The following is a 21,364-nucleotide window of genomic DNA, read 5'->3' on the forward strand; positions in this document are numbered from 1 at the left end:
GCCATTTCCTTCTCCGGAGGATCTTCCCAACCTAGGGATCAAACCCACATCTCCTGCAATGGCAGGTGGATTCTTTACCACTGAGTCACTAGGGAAGCCCATTATGAGAACACCTAGATAGATGGAGAGGTATATCATGTTCTTTATTATCAATAATATAAGATAGTATATTTTCCCAAATTGATATATAGGTTCAGTGAAATTCCAAACTCCCAACAAGAATTTTCAATAAGTATGATAATATGATTCTGAACAGGAAAAGGAGGATAATTTATAGAAGACGAACAGTAATGAGAAACTGACCTTATCAGCTATTAGGACTTATTATGAAGAAATAGTTATGAGATATTGGGGTTTATTATGAAGAAGTACTAATTAAGTAGTATTGTGGTAACAATCGGAGAAGGCAATGGCATCCCACTCCAGTACTCTTGCCTGGAAAATCCCATGGACGGAGGAGCCTGGTAGGCTGCAGTCCATGAGGTCGCTAAGAGTCGGACATGACTGAGCGACTTCACTTTGACTTTTCACTTTCATGCATTGGAGAAGGAAATGGCAACCTACTCCAGTGTTCTTGCCTGGAGAATCCCAGGGACGGGGGAGCCTGGTGGGCTGCCGTCTATGGGGTCGCACAGAATCGATCACGACTGAAGCGACTTAGCAGCAGCAGCAGTGGTAACAATAGACTAAATGACCAGTAGAGTAAAACTGAAAGCCCAGAAACAGACTTATGAAAATATGAAACTTCAGCAAATGACAGTGGTAGCATGTCAGATCAAGAGAAAGGGAGGAAATATTGATAGCTGATAAATGAAGCTGAGGAAAGTTGGATTCCCTGCCTCTCGCCATATATAAAAATCAGCTTTCAAATGCCTTAGATTTCAGTGTAGATGAATACTTTAAAAATTCTTAGTATAAAAGAAAAAAATCTAAATATATATATTTATATATATAAACCTCTTAGTATAAAATGTTGGTAGATAGATTTTAGTCCTCGGTTTCTATAAAAAGATAAGACATGAAGTGTTTTCTATAAAACAGTTGATAAATTTGATGACATTTTAAATTTCAGTTTATTGTGTTTTTCAGTTCTATTGAATTTTGCTTGGTTCCTTTTATATAGTTTCAAGTACTCTGCTGAACTCTCAGTATTGTCTTTAACTCCTTAAATATGTTAAATATAGTGATTTTAGGTCATGTATCTGAAAACTTAATTATTTGGAATGTTTGTAGTCTGTTTCTATATGTTGTTTTTCTTGTCTTAAAAAAAAAAATTACCTTGTCTCTTATGCCAGGACTTCCCTGGTGGCTCAGAGGTGAAGAATCCACCTGCAATGCAGGAGACCCGGGTTCAGTCCCTGAGCTGGGGAGATCCCCTGGAGAAGGGAATGGCTACCACTCCAGTATTGTTGCTTGGAGAACCCATGGACAGAGGAGCCTGGCGGGCACAGTCCATGGGATCAAAAAGAGTCAGACATGACTGAGCCACTAACACTTTCACTTTCACTTCTTCTTATGCCTGCTTATTTAAAATAGAGTACAGTATTCTGGCCTGGAGAATTCCATGGACTGTATAGGCCATGGGGTCACAAAAAATCAGACACGACTAAACAACTTTCACTTTCACCAGTCACCTTGTACACAAAAGTTTTGAGGTCTAGGATGTAATAATCTCCCTTCAGAAGGCTTTCTTGTGGTAGGTGGCTAGTCACACTAGAAGTCTGAGATCATCTAAAATTAGTGAATGATTTAGGTTATTTGATGCTGGGCTTTTATCCCTGTGAGGTCTTTCCGTCCAGTTCACCCTTACTCTGGGTTTAGCTTCTCAAGAGCCCCAGCCAAAGCACTGGGCATTTATCAGATTCTCTATCTTTGGCAGACCCTGCACTCCTTTATTTTTCATCTGTAGTCTTTTGAAAGCTCATCTCAATTTCTCATCCTCTTAGCTACTTCTAAATTGGCAAGATATATCTGGAAAACAAGAAGCCTCTTATCCTGAACTTACCTCTCTGGGTTTCTTTGATCCTGACTTATAATAAATAAATCTTTATTCCCATTCCTGGTTTGTTAACCAGTTTATTTTTCCTCCATGTACTATTTTAAAAGATTTTAAAGTTTTCTTGAGGTCTCATTTATATACAGTGGGATCCACCCAGATGTATGTAACACCACCATAGTCAAGATGAGAAATATTTCTACTACCTCCACTATTACTGCTGCTAAGTCGCTTCAGTCATGTCCGACTCTGTGTGACCCCATAGACGGCAGCCCACCAGGCTCTCCCGCCCCTGGGATTCTCCAGGCAAGAACACTGGAGTGGGTTGCCATTTCCTTCTCCAATGCATGAAAGTGAAAAGTGAAAGTGAAGTCGCTCAGTCAGGTCCGACTCTTAGCAGCCCCATGGACTGCAGCCTACCAGGCTCCTCCATCCGTGGGATTCTCCAGGCAAGAGTACTGGAGTGGGATGCCATTGCCTTCTCCTCCACTATTACTACAAAATGTCTTTGTCTACCTCCCAGTCAATTCCCTCTTCCCCTCTCTGGCTCCAGTCAGCTCTTTGCTTTCTTTTGTCATCAATTAATCTTTTCTAGAATTTTCCTACAAATGAAAGCATGTGGTATATATTTTATATCTGGTTCCTTTTGCTCACATAATATTTTTGAGATACATACATGTTTGTGTATATATTCATAGTTCTTTTATATTACATAGCTGTCACAGTTAGTTTATCCATTCACATAGGTTTGTTTTTAAACTTGTCAGAACACTTTTCTAATTTATTTTTGTGTGTATTGATTACTCATCTCAGGAATTGAGAAACATTGTCTTAAACTGTAAATTTATAATGTTTTAAAAAATTATTTTAATGAGGTGGATCTCTCATTGCCTACCTAATTGTGCCAACAGAGATTGCTGTGGTACAGATGTTTGTATCATAACATTTGACCTTTTAGTTGTACAGATATGTTTTTGTAGGCTCTTTGGAATTGTAGGCTTAAGAATGCTGACAGTGGAATAATTTTTAATATCATGATAGCTACTGAGTATAGTTTACATAAAAACAGTCAAAAATACATTATCATTTTTATTATTGCTAACTGTGAGAATAAAGAATTTGGGTTTTAACCGTTTTCAAATTTCGTATTTCAAGTTTCAATGCTTTTTGAAAAATAAAATTGTCATATAATTTAATATATGTATTTCTTGCTTTTTATAAACATGACTGTTAGTTATAGTTGATTGCTACACCTTATAGTATTCTTTGAAAAGGCAGTTATATTTTCCTTTGGAGCTAGATTTATTTTAAATAGCAGTTTCTGTCATAAAACGTGTTAAAAAAATTTTTTTTCAGAACTGTAAAATTTTCCTGCTGTGGGTTTTTTGTTGTTGTTGTTGTTTTGTTTTTGAGGAAAGTTAAGTTTGCACATAAAATTTCTTAAGGAAATTAGCTGACTTAACTCATCTAGTATCCTCTTGGTATTTGATCCCTAAAACATTGATCTAAATTTTAGTAAATATTCATGTGTATGTCATTTTTATGCAACACATATGTAAAATTCTGTAATAGGGTTCAGTTTTTTTAAGAGCATAGGCTCTGGATTCAGTGGCCTGAGTTTGAATTCTTCTCTGCCACTTCTTAGCTGTGAAACATTAGATATGTAATTTCATTTCTTTAAAATCAGTTCCTCATCTGTAAAATGGAGTAATTCTTATGCAGATTTTGGAGATAATTTGCAGAGTCCTTAATGTATGACTGAACTAAATACGTATTTGTTAAATTAGTGAATGAATGCCTAGTCTCTGTTGTATAAAACCTACAACCATTTTTTGTAAAAATTTGATTTATGCAACTTTGAGGTTCTGCTTTAAATACCAGATGACTGGGATAGTTGCTCCCTGACCATGGTCATTACTTATGAATTATGATGGATAGTGAAATATATGATGAAAAGCATAAAAGGCTGGCTTGAGATTGTGTACCATTGTATTTTTGTTAGTACAGATTTAGATGCTACTTACTAAAGGTTATTGGCTGTATTGGGCAGGGAGGAGGACTTAACAGGGCTTTAGTTCTATGTGACTATTCTATATTCTTATTTTTTTTAAAATGAACTGTTCAGTCCCTGAACAACAGCTGCTTGATATTGAAGATTGTGACCTCAACGTGGTGAGATTATGTTTTCAAGTTTTTCTCCCTGATGAACATGGTAATTTGACAACTGCTCTACCTCCTGTTGTCTCCAACCCAATTTATGACAACCGTAAGTAATTTGTTTTTCTTGTATTTGTAGCCTTGACTTTTTATTTTATTACTTATTTGGCCACTCTGGGTTTTTGTTGCTGCATGGGCTTTTCTCTAGCTGGAGAGAGTGGGGGCTGCTTCTTTGAGGCGCGCAGGCTCCTCATTGTGGTGACTTCTCTTGTTGTGGAGCACAGCCTCTAGGGCACTGGCTCAGTGGTTGTGGTGCACAGGCTTAGTTGCCCTGCATCATGTGGAATCTTCCCAGCCTAGGATCGGACCCACGTCCCCTGAATTAGCAGGCGGATTCCTAACCATTGGACCACCAGGGAAGTCTCAGTGTTAGCTTTTTAAAAAATTTTAAAGTATTTTGGCAATTTAAAAAAACGAGTATGTTCATTATGGGAAAATTCAAACATTATGGAGTAGATGTTATCGATCTAAAGTAGATAACAAGCAGAGTAAACCTCCTATAATCTCATTCTCCAAAGATATTTCATCAGTTTCTTCTTACTGTATATACAACAAATACCTCATCATCATCATCATTCATACCATCTATGTTTTTGGCAACTTTTTGAAAAAATCATCACTGATTTTTTTTTTTTTACTTTTTTTTCCCTCTTAGAAACATATCTTGAACCTCTTTCCCTTTCAGGTACCTGATTTTTTTCAGTAGCTGCATATGATATAACTGTATCACACTTTTATAAATCATTAGCTTGGAGAAGGAAATGGCAACCCACTCCAGTATTCTTGCCTGGAGAATCCCAGGGACGGGGGAGCCTGGTGGGCTGCCGTCTATGGGGTTGCACAGAGTTGGACACGACTGAAGAGACTTAGCAGCAGCAACTTGTTACAAGGCATTTGGTTTGTTTCCCTCTCAATTTTTTTTTTTTCTTTAACAAATTGTATTGCATTAAATATATCCTATATGTGCCTATCTTCTGTAGATGTCCCTAGCATAAATTTGTAGAAGTAGAAATGTTGGCAAATGGTAGATTAAAGGATCTGGATATTTATAGTTTTAAAGATTATGAAATTGCCCTCAAATATTTCTGTGTATGTATACTCTTACATATGTGCCCACCAGTGGTGTATGACTATACCAGTTCTACATGCAAAAAGATAGTGGAACATAGAGTTATAAAGGTAAGGTAAATCAGACTGTCCTCATCATGGAGAGCTTTGAATGCCAGGGAATTATGGGAATAATGTTGACCAGATAATAGGAAATATGAAAACCGCATTGCCATAGGGTTATGGTCATGATTTTATAAGTTCAATCTGATGAGAGTGTATGGGATGGATAGGAAAAATCCCAGTTTACAAGCAGGGAGATTTAATTAGAAGAAGTGTTAATGTCTACAGTTGAAATTATAAGGCCCTAAATAAACCGAGGCAATACCATTAAGAAAGGAAAGGGATAGATGTGGAAGATTAAGGTATTGAGTGTCCTTTGTTTATACACTAAAGCTTTTATTGCTATCTATCCTGTAAATTGTTTTCCTAAAACTTTCCATCAAAAAGGAATAAAACATATTACTAAGGTTCAGTTCAATTCAGTCGCTCAGTTGTGTCTGACTCTTTGTGACCTCATGGACTGCAGCATGCCAGGCCATCCTGTCCATCAGCAGCTCCCAGAGTTTACTCAAAGTCATGTCCATTGAGTCGGTGATGCCATCAACCATCTCATCCTGTTGTCCCCTTCTCCTCCCACTTTCAATCTTTCTGAGCATCAGGGTCTTTTCCAAGGAATCAGTTTTTCACATCACGTGGCCAAAGTATTGCAGTTTCAGTTTCAACATCAGTCCTTCCAATGAATATTCAGGACTGATTTCCTTTAGGATGGACTGGTTAGATCTCCTTGCAGTCCAAGGGACTCTCAAGAGTCTTCTCCAACACCACAGTTCAAAAGCATCAATTCTTCTGTGCTCAGCTTTCTTTATAGTCCAACTCTCACATCTATATATGACTACTGGAAAAACCATAGTGATTTTGAGCATTACTTTGCTAGCGTGTGAGATGAGTGCAATTGTACGGTAGTTTGAGCAATCTTTGGCATTGCCTTTCTTTGGGATTGGAATGAAAATGGACCTTTTCCAGTCCTATGGCCACTGCTGAGTTTTTCAAATTTGCTGGCATATTGAGTGAAGCACTTTTACAGCATCATCTCTTAGGATTTGAAATAGTTCAACTAGAATTCCATCACCTCCACTAGCTTTGTTCATAGTGATGCTTCCTAAGGCCCACTTGACTTCACATTCCAGGATGTCTGGCTCTAGGTGAGTGATCACACCATTGTGATTATCTGGGTCGTGAAGATCTTTTTTTCTATAGTTCTGTGTATTCTTGCCACCTCTTCTTAATATCTTCTGCTTCTGTTAGGTCCATACCATTCCTGTCCTTTATTGAGCCCATCTTTTCATGAAATGTTCCCTTGGTATTTCTGATTTTCTTGAAGAGATCTCTAGCCTTTCCCATTCTATTGTTTTCCTGTATTTCTTTGCATTGATCACTGAGGAAGGCTTTCTTCTCTCTCCTTGCTGTTCTTTGGAACTCTGCATTCAAATGGGTATATCTTTCCTTTTCTCCTTTGCCTTTCACTTCTCTTCTTTTCACAGTTATTTGTAAGGCCTCCTCAGACAACCATTTTTGCCTTTTTGCATTTATTTTTCTTGGGGATGGTCTTGATTCCTGCTTCCTGTACAATGTCACGAACCTCCGTCCATAGTTCTTCAGGCACTCCAACAGATCTAATCCTTTGAATCTATTTCTCACTACCACTGTATAATTGTGAGGGTTTGATTTAGGTCATACCTGAATGGTCTAGTAGTCTTTCCTGTTTTCTTCAATTTAAGTCTGAATTTGGCAGTAAGGAGTTCATGAACTGAGCCACAGTCAGCTCCTGGTCTCATTTTTGCTGACTGTATAGAGCTTCTCCATCTTTCGCTGCAAAGAGTATAATCAGTCTGATTTTGGTATTGATCAGCTGGTGATGTCCACCTGTAGAGTCTTCTCTTGTGTTGTTGGAAGAGGGTGTTTTCTATGACCAGCGCGTTCTCTTGGCAAAACTCTATTAGCCTTTGCCCTGCTTCATTCTGTTCCAAGGCCAAATTTGCCTGTTACTCCAGGTGTTTCTTGACTTCCTACTTTTGCATTCTAGTCCTCTATAATGAAAAGGACATCTTTTTTGTATGTTAGTTCTAGAAGGTCTTGTAGGTCTTCATAGAACCATGTAACTTCAGCTTCTCCAGCATTACTGGTTAGGGCATAGACTTAGATTACTGCGATATTGAATGAATTGCCTTGGAAACAAACAGATCATTCTGTCATTTTTGAGATTGCATCCAAGTACTGCATTTCACGCTCTTTTGTTGACTGTGATGGCTCCTCCATTTCTTCTTGCCCATAGTATTAGATATAATGGTCATCTGAGTTAAACTCACCCATTCTAGTCCATTTTAGTTTGCTGATTCCTAAAATGTTGATGTTCACTCTTGCCATCTCCTGTTTCACAACTTCCAATTTGCCTTGATTCATGGACCTAACATTCCAGGTTCCTATGGTGTATTGCTCTTTACAGCATCGGACTTTACTTCCATCACCAGTCACATCCACAGCTGGGTGTTGTTTTTGCTGTGACTCTGTCTCTTCATTCTTTCTGGAGTTATTTCTCTACTGATCTCCAGTAGCATACCGGGCACCTGCCGACCTGGAGAGTTCATCTTTCAGTGTCCTGTCTTTTCGCCTTTTCATATTGTTCATGGGGTTCTCAAGGCAAGAATACTGAAGTGGTTTGCTATTCCCTTCTCCAGTGGACCACGTTGTCAGAACTCTCCCCCATGACCCGTCCGTCTTGGGTGGCCCTATACGGTGTGTCTCATAGTTTGATTGAGTTAGATAAGGCTGTGGATGCAGCGCACCTGGGTATGGCATAAACCCTCTTGGAGGAGCTCACCATCAAAACCCCACCATGGAGCCGCCAGAACTTACACAGGACTGGGGAAACAGAATCTTGAGGGCACAAACAGAACCTTGTGCACACCAGGACCCAGGAGAAGGGAGCAGGGACCCCACAAGAGATTGACCCAGACTTGCCCCTGAGTGTCCAGAAGTCTCTGGCGAAGGTGTGGGTCGGCAATGGCATGCTGCAGGGTTGGGGCACTGAGTGTAGCAGTGCGTTCATCAGACCTGTTGAAGGAGGTCGCCATTATCTTCATTGCCTCCACCATAGTTTGGCCCCAAGTGAATAACAGAAAGGGAACACAGCCCCACCCATCAACAGAAAATTGGATTGGAGATTTACTGAGCATGGCCCTGCCCATCAATCAGAACAGACCCAGTTTCTCCCTCAGTCAGTCTTTCCCATCAGAAAGCTTCCATAAGCCTGTTATCCTTCTCCATCAGAGGGCAGACAGACTGAAAACCACAGTCACAGAAAACTAACCAGTCTGATCAAATGGACCACAGCCTTGTCTAACTCACTTACTAAGGTAGCAGCCCATTAAAAAGAAATCCTTTGTATTTAGGTGCTCCTAATACTGCAGAATTAAGGATTTGTCGTGTAAACAAGAACTGTGGAAGTGTCAAAGGAGGAGATGAAATATTTCTACTCTGTGACAAAGTTCAGAAAGGTATTTTTTGGGTTTTGTTTGTTTGTTTGTTTCATTGAATTCAGAATATATTTTAAATTGATTGGTACGTTTTACTTTGTGTTCGAATTATTTGTCTTTGTAATCACTAGACGACATAGAAGTTCGGTTTGTGTTGAATGACTGGGAAGCAAAAGGTGTCTTTTCACAAGCTGATGTACACCGTCAAGTAGCCATTGTTTTCAAGACTCCACCATACTGCAAAGCTATAATAGAACCGGTAACAGTAAAGATGCAGTTGCGGCGACCTTCCGATCAGGAAGTTAGTGAATCTATGGATTTTAGATACCTGCCAGATGAAAAGGGTATGACCTTTTGTGTTAATGTTTTATATGGTTCTTAGTCCTGCTAAGAATATTGTCTTGTAGGATATATTAGAATACAGTCATATTATTTATTCACAATTTTCTTTTCCTTAAAGTTTTTGTTGATTTTTGACTCATCTTTGTGCTCTTTGAATCTTTTTCTTAGGAAAGGAATCTAGAATAATTTCAACATATCTCAACTGTTCATTAGAATTTGTTTTATATTTGAGATTCTGTTTTGGTCCTTATTGTGCCTTCTTGATAGATGGCAAACTTGCCACTCAGAAAGTGGTCTCCAATCTTGGTCCTAATCTGCCCTTGGCCCATTAATTGACCATGGGTTAACCTGTAGGTATTATAATAAAACAAGATGAATATTATAAACTATTTTTTACTAAGAGAAAAATGCCCTTTATTACTGACTTGGGACATACTTTGTGACCCCTAGAAATCCATGTTATGTACATTTATTTAAAGCATTTTCTATGTAGGAATAAAACGTCTATATATGTGTTAAAGGAGAGGAACCATACTCATTGATGATTCACACATTTTCCTGATTTCTTTCTAACCAGACACATATGGAAATAAAGCAAAGAAACAAAAAACAACTCTGCTTTTCCACAAACTGTGGCAGGATTGTGGTAAGAATATTTTGGTTTGATCGGTATTTAAGTAAATTTGGTTTTGGGTTTTTTTTTTTTCAGTTTTTCAAATTTTAACTGATATACTGTTGTTTTTCAAATTACATTTAATAATGGAAAAAATTTATCACAGGAGTTAATTTTCCTGAAAGACCTAGACCTAGTCCCCTAGGACCAACTGGAGAAGGAAGATTCATCAAAAAAGGTATTTTATGCCCAGTAGAGTATTCCTTGTGATCAGAGAGACCAGTTTTGCACAATATACTCGAATTCTATTCTTAATAATGAAAACTGAGTCTTTGATTTATTCCATTCCTACATATTTTTTTCATGTTATGAATATTGAATGAATTGATCTCAGCTTCTGAAAGTCCTGTTAGCAACTGTGATTATGTTTTGGGATTTATTGTTTGAGAAATTACATTTCATTCCTATGGTGGTAATTGTACTAATTACAGTATGTCATGAAAGAAATGGTTTAGACCTGCTCAATTACCTATATTTATTTATAAAGTTTTACTAGAACACAGCTCATTTGATTGCATATTGTTTATGGCTCTTTTCTTGTCCTATTAGAGCTGCAGAGTTAAGAAGTTCCAATAGAGGCTGCATGGTGCACGAAACCTAAAATATTTACTATCTGGCTTTTTATGGAAAAAAAGTTGCCAATTTCTGGTTTAGATTGTTATCCAGGGTTAATTAGAAGTCTTTTTTTTTCTTTTAATGTTCTTAAATCAGTGCTTCTTGGTTTAATATGTACAGCAGTCATGTAATACGTAATTAAATATACTACTACATTTTTTTCTGAAAATTTTATAGACCATTAGTGTGAGTTATATCATAATATGGCTTAGAAATTTATGTAGATTTCTCAATCATCCTTAATGTTTCCTCCATCCCTCCATTTTCTCCTGAAAGAAGAGAATATGAAATGATTTTGAATATTTAGAGGCCCATTAAGTGAAATTCTGACATTTATCTTTCACATTTCAAAAATACCTTTATAAGGCCTCAGAAGCTAGATTTCCACATTTAACAGAAATGAAATTTTCTGTGCCAAAATAACTTACCAAATTATTTTATATGCATTTGTAAAACAGTATTACGGAATTCAGTTTTGGACTTATGTAATAATTATCTCCTATTTAACATTTTTATTTGAAGCGTTTGATTTCCTTGAAAATTTTTTGAGTGTTTATGTAATTTTAATTTAGAATTTTGTTCATTTCAGTTTTGTAAAAATACATTTCCTTCCCACAGAACCAAACTTGTTTTCTCATGGTGCAGTTTTGCCAGAAACTTCCAGACCTGTTTCAAGTCAAGCAGAATCCTACTATTCCTCCTCTGCGTCCATCTCAAGTACATTGTCACATCCTGCTTCAGCCATGCTACCGATGGGTACTCAGTCTTCTTCAGGCTGGTCATCAGTCGCCCACCCCACCTCACGCTCAGTCAATACAAATTCACTGAGTAGTTTTTCAACAGGGACACTTTCCTCTAATTCACAAGTTATCCCACCATTCCTGGAAATGAGTGATCTGAATGTTTCTAATGCTTGCATTTATAACAATACTAATGACATAGGTAGAATGGAAGCATCATCCGTCTCACCAGCTGACTTATATAGTATTTCTGATGCCAGCATGCTGCCTAACTGCCCTGTGAACATGATAACGCCCAGTAATGACAGCATGAGGGAGACCGATAATCCGAGACTTGTGAGCATGAATCTTGAAAATCCTTCCTGTAATTCAGTGTTAGACCCAAGAGACTTGAGACAGCTCCATCAGATGTCTTCTTCCAGTATGTCAACAGTCACCAGTTCTAGTACTACTGCTTATGTTGCACAGTCAGAGGCATTTGAGGGATCTGACTTTAATTGTGCAGATAACAGTATGATAAATGAGGCAGGACCATCAAACAGTACTAATGCAAACAGTCATGGTTTTGGTCCAAATAGTCAGTATTCAGGTATTGGAGCTATGCAAAATGAACAATTGAGTGATTCATTTGCATTTGAATTTTTTAAAGTTAACTTGTAAGATATAAATGGTGATTCAAGAATTAAATCCCATTAAAGGTAACTATTTTGATGCTACCTTTATAAATGTAACATTTTATGTTTCCTTGACTGAGACTATACCACATTCATAGACCCTTCGACCCTTGAACAACATAGGTTTGAACCTATGGTCTCCTTATACACAGATTTTCTTTACTATGTCACAGTTGGAGCGTAGTTGAATTCATGGATGCAAAACCGTGGAGACAGTGTGCCAACTATACAGTTTTTTTTTTTTAATTGGAATATAATTGCTTTACAAGGTTGTATTACTCCAGATTTTTCACTGTATGGTGTGTGAATACCCCAACCCCCATGTTGTTCAGCTGTACTTATAACCAGGTATGTAAGGAGTTCCTCTAACAGGCAATCTTGCCTTGAGAACTTCTTGTTTTGCTTAAACTGACGAATGATATTTGCTTTTAAGCAAATTTAAGGTAAAACCTGTAATGGCTATGCCATTGGAAAAATTAATTCCTTTATTTTTGGGGACCCCTAAAATAAACCCCAAGGTGACCCCTAAGGGGTTTTCTGAGGATTTTTAGAGTTGCTAAGATTTACATGTACCTCAAACTTGCTTTAAAATGCTGATTAAACAGAATGCAGTGAGCTTTCAAGTAAGCTTTCAGGGTATGGGAGTTCTCTACATTTTGTACTGTTTAGATCCATACATTTAAAATTGCTTGACGTTAGCTTTACAGTTGAGTTCAGTCGCTCATTTGTGTCCAACTCTTTGTGACCCCATGGACTGCAGCACGGCAGGCTTCCCTGTCCCACACCAACTTCTGGAGCTTACTCAAACTCACGTCCATCAAGTCAGTGATGCCGTCTAACCATCTCTTCCTCTTGCCGGCCCTTTCTCTTCCTGCCTTCAATCTTCCCCAGTTTCAGGGTCTTTTCTAATGAGTAAGTTCTTTGCATCAGGTGGCCAGAGTATGGGAGTTTCAGCTTCAACATCAGTCCTTCCAATGAACATTCAGGACTGATTTCCTTTAGGATTGACTGAGTTGGATCTCCTTGCAGTCCAAGGGACTCTCAAGAGTTCTCCAACACCACAATTCAAAAGCATCAGTTCTTCGGCACTCAGCTTTCTTCATAGTCCAGCTCTCACATCCATACATGATTGCTGGAAAAACCATAGCTTTGACTAGACAGACCTTTGTTGGCAAAGTAATGTCTCTGCTTTTGAGTATGCTGTCTAGGTTGATCATAGCTTTCCTTCCAAGGAGCAAGTGTCTTTTAATTTCATGACTGCAGTCACCATCTTCAGTGATTTTGAAGTCCAAGAAAATAAAGTCTGTCATTGTTTCCCCATCTATTTGCCATGAAGTGATGGGACCAGATGCCATGATCTTAGTTTTCTGAATGTTGAGTGTTTAGCCATCTTTTTCACTCTCCTCTTTCACTTTCATCAAGAGGCTCTTTAGTTCCTCTTCACTTTCTGCCATAAGGGTGGTGTCATCTGCATATCTGAGGTTATTGATATTTCTCCTGGCAATCTTGATTCCAGCTTGTGCTTCATCCAGCCTGGCATTTCATATGATGTACTCTGCATATAAGTTAAATAAGCAGGGTGACAATATGCAGCCTTGATGTACTCCTTTCCCAATTTGGAACCAGTCTGTTGTTCCATGTCCATTTCTAACTGTTGCTTCTTGACCTGTATACAGATGTCTCAAAAGGCAGGTCAGGTGGTCTGGTATTCACATCTCTTGAAGAATTTTCTACAGTTTGTGGTGATCCACACAGTCAAAGGCTTTGGCCTAGTCAATAAACCAGATGTAGATGTTTTTCTGGAACTCTCTTGCTTTTTCAGTGATTCAGTGGATGTTGGCAATTTGATCTCTGGTTTCTCTACCTGTTCTAAATCCAGCTTGAACATCTGGAAGTTCACAGTTCACGTACTGTTGAAGCCTGGCTTGGAGAATTTTGAGCATTACTTTGCTAGCATGTGAGATGAGTGCAATTGTGCAGTAGTTTGAACATTCTTTGGCATTGCCTTTCTATGGGACTGGAATGAAAACTGACCTTTTCCAGTCCTGTGGCCACTGCCGAGTTTTCCAAAATTTCATCCATGTTTTAAGAGGAAGAAGTTTCCTTGGACCTTTCCTCTTCTGTTTGTGTCCCAACTCACTGTGATCTCATCTAGTTTCATGCTGTCAACTCCCAATTTTTACCCCTAGCTTAGACCCACCCCTGAACTCCAGACTTGGAGAGAGAAAGAGAGAGACAGAGCGTGTGTGTGTATGTACAACAGCTTGTGTAACATGTCTACATAAAATTCTAATTAAAGCTCAAACTCAACACACTCAGAGCTGAGTTCTTAATCTTCTCTCCCAAACTTGCTTGTCCTTCCTCAATAAATGGCAGTGCCATGTTTCTAGTTGCTCATATTCAAAACAATGGAGTCATCTTTGCTTCTTTCTTTTTATTTCCCATATATCCAATCCACCAACAAATCTGGTAGGCCTTTGAAATATATCCAAAGCTGACCACCTCTTTTGACCTCTGCTGTTAATATCCTGTTCTGGAGCATATCTTCTCTTGCCTAGATTGAATTATCACTTCCCCAAACTCTCTTTACATCTTTGTGCTCCTGCAAGTCTGTTCTCTGTTGAGTGGCCACAGTGGTTCTTTTTAAAACAAATGAAATCATATTCACTTGCTCAAAGCTATCCAGTGGCTCCCCATGTCACTCAGAGTAGAGACTAAAGTCCTTAAAACTAGCAGGCCCACACTCCCTTCCTCTCCTCACCTCATCCACTACCATTTTCCCCTTCTCGTTCAACTCCAGGCTCTCTGGCTTCAGCACTCCTCTTCAAAAACACCAAGTACAATTATAAGCAGCTCATGAAACTAAATGAGTAAATGGTGCTGAGTACTTTTTTTTAAAGCCATAGTTTCATTGTTTTAGTTAAAACAGGATTATTAAGTGGTGATTTTTTTTTTTTATTAGAAACTTCAATTGTAACAATGGGCTTCCCTGGTAGCTCAGTTGGTAAAGAATCTGCCTGCAATGCAGGAGACCTGGGTTCAATCCCTGGGTTGGGAAGATCCCCTGGAGAAGGGAACGGCTGCCCACTCCAGTATTCTGGCCTAGAGAATTCTTTATAGTATAGTCCATGGGGTCACAAAGAGTTGGCCATAACTGAGTGCCTTTCACTTTCACTTAAGTATAACAACTGGAATTAAGTGTATTTTCTATAATAAAAATGAATTTTGACCAAAAAACCTAAGTACATTCCTGCCTCAGGCCCTTTGGACTTGGTGTTCCCTCTGCCTTTAATGTTTTTCTCAGCTGTATATGTAGCTCACACCTTGCACCCTTCAGCCTCACTCAGCTGTTACTTGATCAAGGCCTTCCTTGACTGTATATACATTGGTACTCCATGTCTCCCCTCCTTTAAATTTATCCGTAACACTTAACATGATCTGACTTTTATTTGTTTCCCTATACTAGAATATAAGCTTTATGAGGGCAAAGTTTTGTGTTTTTGTTGAATCCTGCATTTGTAGAACTGTGTCTGCTTCATATTAAACACTTAGTAAGTATTGAGCATTCAAAGTATTACTAATAGAACTTTGGTTTTTGAAAGAAAGAATAGCTTTAATTATTAAATGTTGATGGTTTTTATAGTTCATGTGACGTTTCAGTCTGTTTCATGTGACATTCAGTTTATTGTATCAGAATCGTGTATATCAGAATCAATCATTCAGGTTGATGATTAATAACTACTTTGCTTTCAAAACTATTTGCAAGCAAAGTAATTCCAGTGACAAAATGACTGTAGAATTTGGACAGTAATCTTAATTGTGATGCTAAGTAATTTACTAAAGACCTAGTTTATTTTACAACTAGACCCTACAATTGTTGAGCATATTCCTAGCTACAAACAATGTCTTTTCACTTACATAGGGGCTTCCCTGGTAGCTCAGCTGGTAAAGAATCTGCATGCAATGCAGGAGACCCTGGTTTGATTCCTGGATCGGGAAGATCCCCTGGAGAAGTGCATGGCAACCCACTCCAGTATTCTTGCCTGGAGAATCCCCATGGACAGAGGAGCCTGGTGGGCTACAGTCCATGGGGTCGGAAAAAGTAGGACATAACTGAATGACTAAGCATAGCACAGTATCCAACCAAACCATAAATTTACTGGAATGATTAAAAACTAGTCAATTTTGTCAAAATGAGGAATGTGCGAATGTCATAAAAATTAAAATTCTGAGTTGAGTGATACTAGGAAATGAGAAGGGAGAGCAAGATAAGAGTGTGGGTCAGTATAGTTTGAGAAACAATAAAGATACCTAACTCACTAATATTTCTGAGTTATGATTTCAGAATGACATACTTTTATTATACAACTGTAAAAATCATAAGCATATAATATACTTTAGTAGAACGTACCAGAAAAAACCTGAAGGCATAATTTCTTTCCTGTTCAAAATATGAACCCAGGATATCTCCAGACAGTAGCTTAGAGATGATGAACTTTTTTTTAATACAGAATCCTATAATTTTGTATTAACTTGCACTTATCAGCTTAAACACTCTTAGGATAGCTAAATGGATATTTTAAATTAAACAACCAACTTGTTCTGCAGGTTTTTTCTTGTCTAAGTGGAAGTAAGGTCCTGCTATGTTTGTATTCAGAGTATTTCCAAAGGTTTTTTTATTTTCCAGGTGCTATTTATTGATCATAAATTTTATTTTATAATTTAAAAAAACTGGCAGCTTACTTCTTTTCTCTAAATGTGGTTATACTTTCGTCTGTTCTTCTATCACCCCACTTTCAGTTTTGAGGAAAAAAGGACCTCTTGCTTTGTTAGCTCTTCTTATATAGCAGATCCCTCCTTTTCTCTCCCATCTTGTGTCTGTATCCTCATGTAACATTTAGTGCTTTTCTTGTATCAACACAGTAAATGTTTTCTCTCGCCTAAAAGAGCAAGAATAAACCCTTTTCCCACTGCTGTCATGCTCCCTCCCTTCACGTCCAGCACGTCCAGCTGTATGAAGTGCGTTCAGCCCGTTCCCTCACTTCCCAGTCATTCTTTAGCTTGTCAGGCTTTCTCTTTTCTCCTCCTATTTTCTTAGGATATTCTGGGAAGTAACCAGACACCTTCCCTTGTCAAATCTAGTGTCTTCTTACCAGCCCTCACTCTGCTCGACCTATTCATAACCTGTCCTCTTGACCATTCCCTCCTAGGGTACTCCTCTCTGAGGTTGACTTTAGTTCCAGGGTCTTGATCCCAGCGCTTGGTTGGTGCTATTTTTTCCCCTGGTTAAGCTCAAGAGTGTCCAGAAGAAAGCTTCAGCTTTCTCTCAAGAACTGGCTGCTCCTGTCACATTCTCGACTTTCATTAATGGCATTACCATGTACCCTGCCACTGAAGATATTTAATAGAAACCTCGGAATCATATTTTATTCTTTTTTGTCCTCACACTGAGAGAGTTATCAAGTCTTTTTGAATCTGCCTTCTAAAAAACTCTTGCATTTGTCCCTGCTTCACTCCTGCTTCATTCTTAGTTTAGGCCTTCATTCTTCTTCCCTCACAAGAATCTTTTCCATATTGCTCCAGTTAAAAAAGAATTCCCCATACTTCCAATCCAGTATTAAGTAGTTAACATTCCTTGAAAAACAAACAAACAAAAACCTCTCTCAGGTCGCTAGGCCTCCATGCCTTTGACATGTCATCCACTGTGCCTCTGCTCTTCACAGCCATAGCAAATGGCCTTTGAGAGCTGTGTGATGTTTATGTCCTGCCTCCCTAGCCGAGGCTCAGCTTTGCACATGTCCCAACTGCAGATTTCCTCGCACTGAATTATACACTTACATAGTTAATCTCATTCACCTTTGGGACTCCATCACTTAACACAGTCCCTAGCTGGTGCTAAATAAATGGCAGTATTAAGAGAGGGAAAGAATGAAACTGACATATATATGATTATAAAAAATGTGGACAAGTGTATCATTTTTAAAGAGGAAGGTATTTAATCTGGTAGGGAAAGCAGTGATTACCAGGCTTGTGAAATACTTTACCCTCTGCCTCCTATAGTGTTGAAAGTATTAGGTAGAAATTTTACAGTTCTTAGGATAACTGTCTTGTATCTCTGAACTTACTCCTCTCTGTGTGGCAGGTTTAATCTCACCTTTGGTGCATTCATTCCCTCAGCACATTCCCTTTGCACAGAAACTCCAGTATTCATGTAACCAATCACATTTTTTTTTTGTAATTTATTAAGAAAATTTTTTTTATTATTATTTTTTACTTTACAGTATTGTATTGGTTTTGCCATACATCAACATGCATCCACCACCCAATCACATTTTTGAATGTCTAATGTGCAAAGCACCATGTTAGGGGCTAGAAATGACATAGAGGTGAATGAGACAACAGACTTGCTCTCAAAGATGTCAGTCTTTTTCTTTTGAGGGATAACATACAGTAAAGTGCATAAAGTAGGCTAATTTTAAATTTACAGCTTGGTGAATTTTTACATATGTAAATAATCATTTCTACATCCCCAGAAGTGTTCTTCCTGCCCCTTGCCAGGAAAAAACCTCAAAACCACTATCTGATTTCTGTCATCAGAACCTACTCTGTAATTGGCATTCAGCACTGGTAGCTTGGCTTCCCTACTCAAAGCCTTAGTGAACAACAAACAGCTGGGTTATTTCTAACCTAATGCTTCAGAAAAACAAACTATGCTGTCCATGTTAAGAGAGACTTAGAATTGGTGATCCAGGGTGCCTAGTAGTCCCAAATAATTTCTTCTATCATAAATTGATTTATTGAGGGCTCTTAAAAAATTACTGTGTGGTGTTAAATAACAGAAACGGAAAGAGTAATTTTCAGTCAGGACATCTGGGTTTGAGTCTTCAGCTTTGCCACTTAGAAGTTATTTTGCAGATGGCACTTCCTATGGGCCTAGCTCTTCAGATATAAAACACGTGGTTTCCAGCCTACTTACCTCATAAAGTGTGTTGTATTAAGTAAAATAATGCATAAGAAGCACTGTAAACTGTATAGTACAAATCAAATATCGTGGTAAACCAACATAATGCATATACCCTGTGGCCCTGATAATCTCCAATCCAGACACTTCTTCCAGTTCACAGAGTGACAAATCACTGTGGATTAGATTCTTTAGTAAGAACCCTGAGATGACTTTCTCTTTAGAATGGCTAGCTATTGTCCAGGCCAGGTCTGGAGGACTTTGATTTGGCCATATCCTTTCCAGAACATTTCCTATTGTATACTGAAGATAAGGTCAATCAATGACTTCCAGTTCTCAAATTCTAACTCTTAATTTCTTTGCCAAAATTGACTACAAGTTGCGAGTATTATGACTATATTCCTAAAAAGGAGTCTCATCATAGTTAATAAAGTAGCCACTGAAAGATTTCTGATCTGTTTTGCTTCTGGAGATGGAGTGTATGCTTTTTGCATTGCATGTAACAGAAATTTCATGCTTTTTACATAGTAAGCCCAGATGTGGGCAGCGAATCAGAGATAAATATATGAGTTGTCTTGTCCAGTTTTATGCCTTTGTCTAAGATTCAGTCAAATTAATATTTTTAACTAATACATCTTAGCAGAGTTTAAAGTACAAACTTAACATCAGTGAGTAAAGTCAAATCTCAATAGTAATCATGTCCCCACTACCTTCACTAATAAAACACAGGTACAAAACAATTATTTCTTCTAAATATTTTTTCTATTCTAAATGTCTACAGTTTTAGGAAAAAAACCTACTAGTAATTAATTATATATTTAAAAGGAGTAGCATTTATACTCTTTATTCTTATATGTCTTATTTCTACAACTTCAGTTTACTATTGGACTTAAGAAATTTAAAGAATAACCAAAAAATCATTAAACACCTATGTGTTATCAGTAATAAATAGTAATTAGTGCAAAATGTTGGTGCTTCAGTAAATCAAATTCTCAGGAATATGGGCAGATCAATAAAATACAAAATTTTTTTAAAGGTAGCAAACATTCATCTTGCTTATTTTCTTAAACTTTAATCAAACATTATAGCTTTGCATAAAATGTAGTGAAAAATAAGTTGGAGTGTTTGAGGATCTATTTCTGAAATTTAGTCTCAGGAGACTTCGTTGGTGACACACTTGATTTTATTGGGTAATTAGATAAAAATACTGATCACTGATCCCTGGATTGGGACAATCCCCTGGAGGAGATGGCAACCCACTCCAGGATTCGTGCCTGGAGAATTCCATGGACAGAGTAGCCTGGCAGGTACAATCCATGGGGTAGCAAAGAGCCAGACACAACTGAGCACATGGTGCACACTTCAGACAGCTTTAAGATGACACAGAAAGGAAAACACCAAGTTTTTGGGTAATAGGCATTCTTAAATGAACGGTTCAAATCAGATGACTCCTTTTCTAGATGATTTCCATTTTAAAAGAGTGTACTTAAAAATACTGTTAACTATGAAGATCCCCAATTCCCGCAGAATATCACTGTTCTATTTTTTTAAGTGTTATAAATATTTGTATATGCTTAATGACTAATGAATTTGGAAGCACTGAAAAACTGATTTTTAAAAGTTCTCAACTGTTTAATTATTTAATGTAAGTCTAATACTTAAAAGATGAAATCATTTTTTAAATGTCAAAATGTGTTTTGTAAAGACTATTTTATTACTTTTGTAATATCTTGTATACAATGATTTTTTTCTTGATAATATAATAAATAGAAAAAATTCTAAAGCTGTTATAAAAATTTGCTATCTGATTTTTAAAACATTTGAGATTTTCTTATATTTATAGCATACGCCTTACAGAAGAAGGCAGTTTTGGTTGCTTAGAAACATTAGACATTTTTATGGAATACTACAGCTGAATATATTTGCATATGTAACTGTCCTTTAAAATGATAATTCTGTATAGTACCAAAATGCCTTTTTAAAAGATTTTCATTTTCTGTCTTCCTAACTTAATTGCTCCCTGTGTCTCTCCCTTCTTGAACAATTCAGAACAAAAATCATTTGCTTATTCTGCACAAGATAAGAGTTACATCTGCCACAGGAAGAAAAGGTGCTGGCCTAGTGTGGGATTACAGTATGGAGCCTAGGAACATTTGAGGGTAGGAGGGAGGGGAATCTCAGTGATCTTGAATAAGGATGTGGCAATAGAAGATTGGTTATTTATCAAAGGGAATGATCTATTAAGTAAAATGTTAAGGCTAATAGGGGCCAGATTTCTGTCAGAAAGGAACTGCAAATACGGAAAGGGAGAAAACTAGAAGAAGGTTGGAATTGGAAGGACTGGTATAAGCTCATAGTTTGTATAGGTAAATACACAGGTATATGTGTACACATGCACGCCCTGAGAGGGCTTGGGAGCAGCAATGCCACAGTGGCAATGGGCTCACCTAGTGCCTAGATCTTTTTTCCATCATTTTCCATGAAAAGGAACCAGTTCTTCTTA

The 21,364-nt window shown here is 37.7% G+C and overlaps 1 protein-coding gene across 1 annotated transcript in view; it reads left to right on the forward strand.

The window, feature by feature from the left end:
* REL (v-rel avian reticuloendotheliosis viral oncogene homolog) overlaps window positions 1-12,678 on the forward strand; it is a 38,437-nt gene extending 25,759 nt beyond the window's left edge. Inside the window, exons 5-10 of the mRNA XM_010862954.1 lie at window positions 4,122-4,262; window positions 8,773-8,877; window positions 8,988-9,200; window positions 9,776-9,844; window positions 9,978-10,049; window positions 11,105-12,678. Of these exons, the coding sequence (XP_010861256.1) occupies window positions 4,122-4,262; window positions 8,773-8,877; window positions 8,988-9,200; window positions 9,776-9,844; window positions 9,978-10,049; window positions 11,105-11,886 (1,382 nt within the window). The 3' untranslated portion in view covers window positions 11,887-12,678. The remainder of the gene's footprint in view (window positions 1-4,121; window positions 4,263-8,772; window positions 8,878-8,987; window positions 9,201-9,775; window positions 9,845-9,977; window positions 10,050-11,104) is intronic.
* The last annotated feature ends 8,686 nt before the right edge of the window (window positions 12,679-21,364 follow it).

Source organism: Bison bison, unplaced genomic scaffold (genome assembly GCF_000754665.1).
Source record: "Bison bison bison isolate TAMUID 2011002044 unplaced genomic scaffold, Bison_UMD1.0 scf7180017864486, whole genome shotgun sequence".
Taxonomy (NCBI): Eukaryota; Metazoa; Chordata; class Mammalia; order Artiodactyla; family Bovidae; genus Bison; species Bison bison.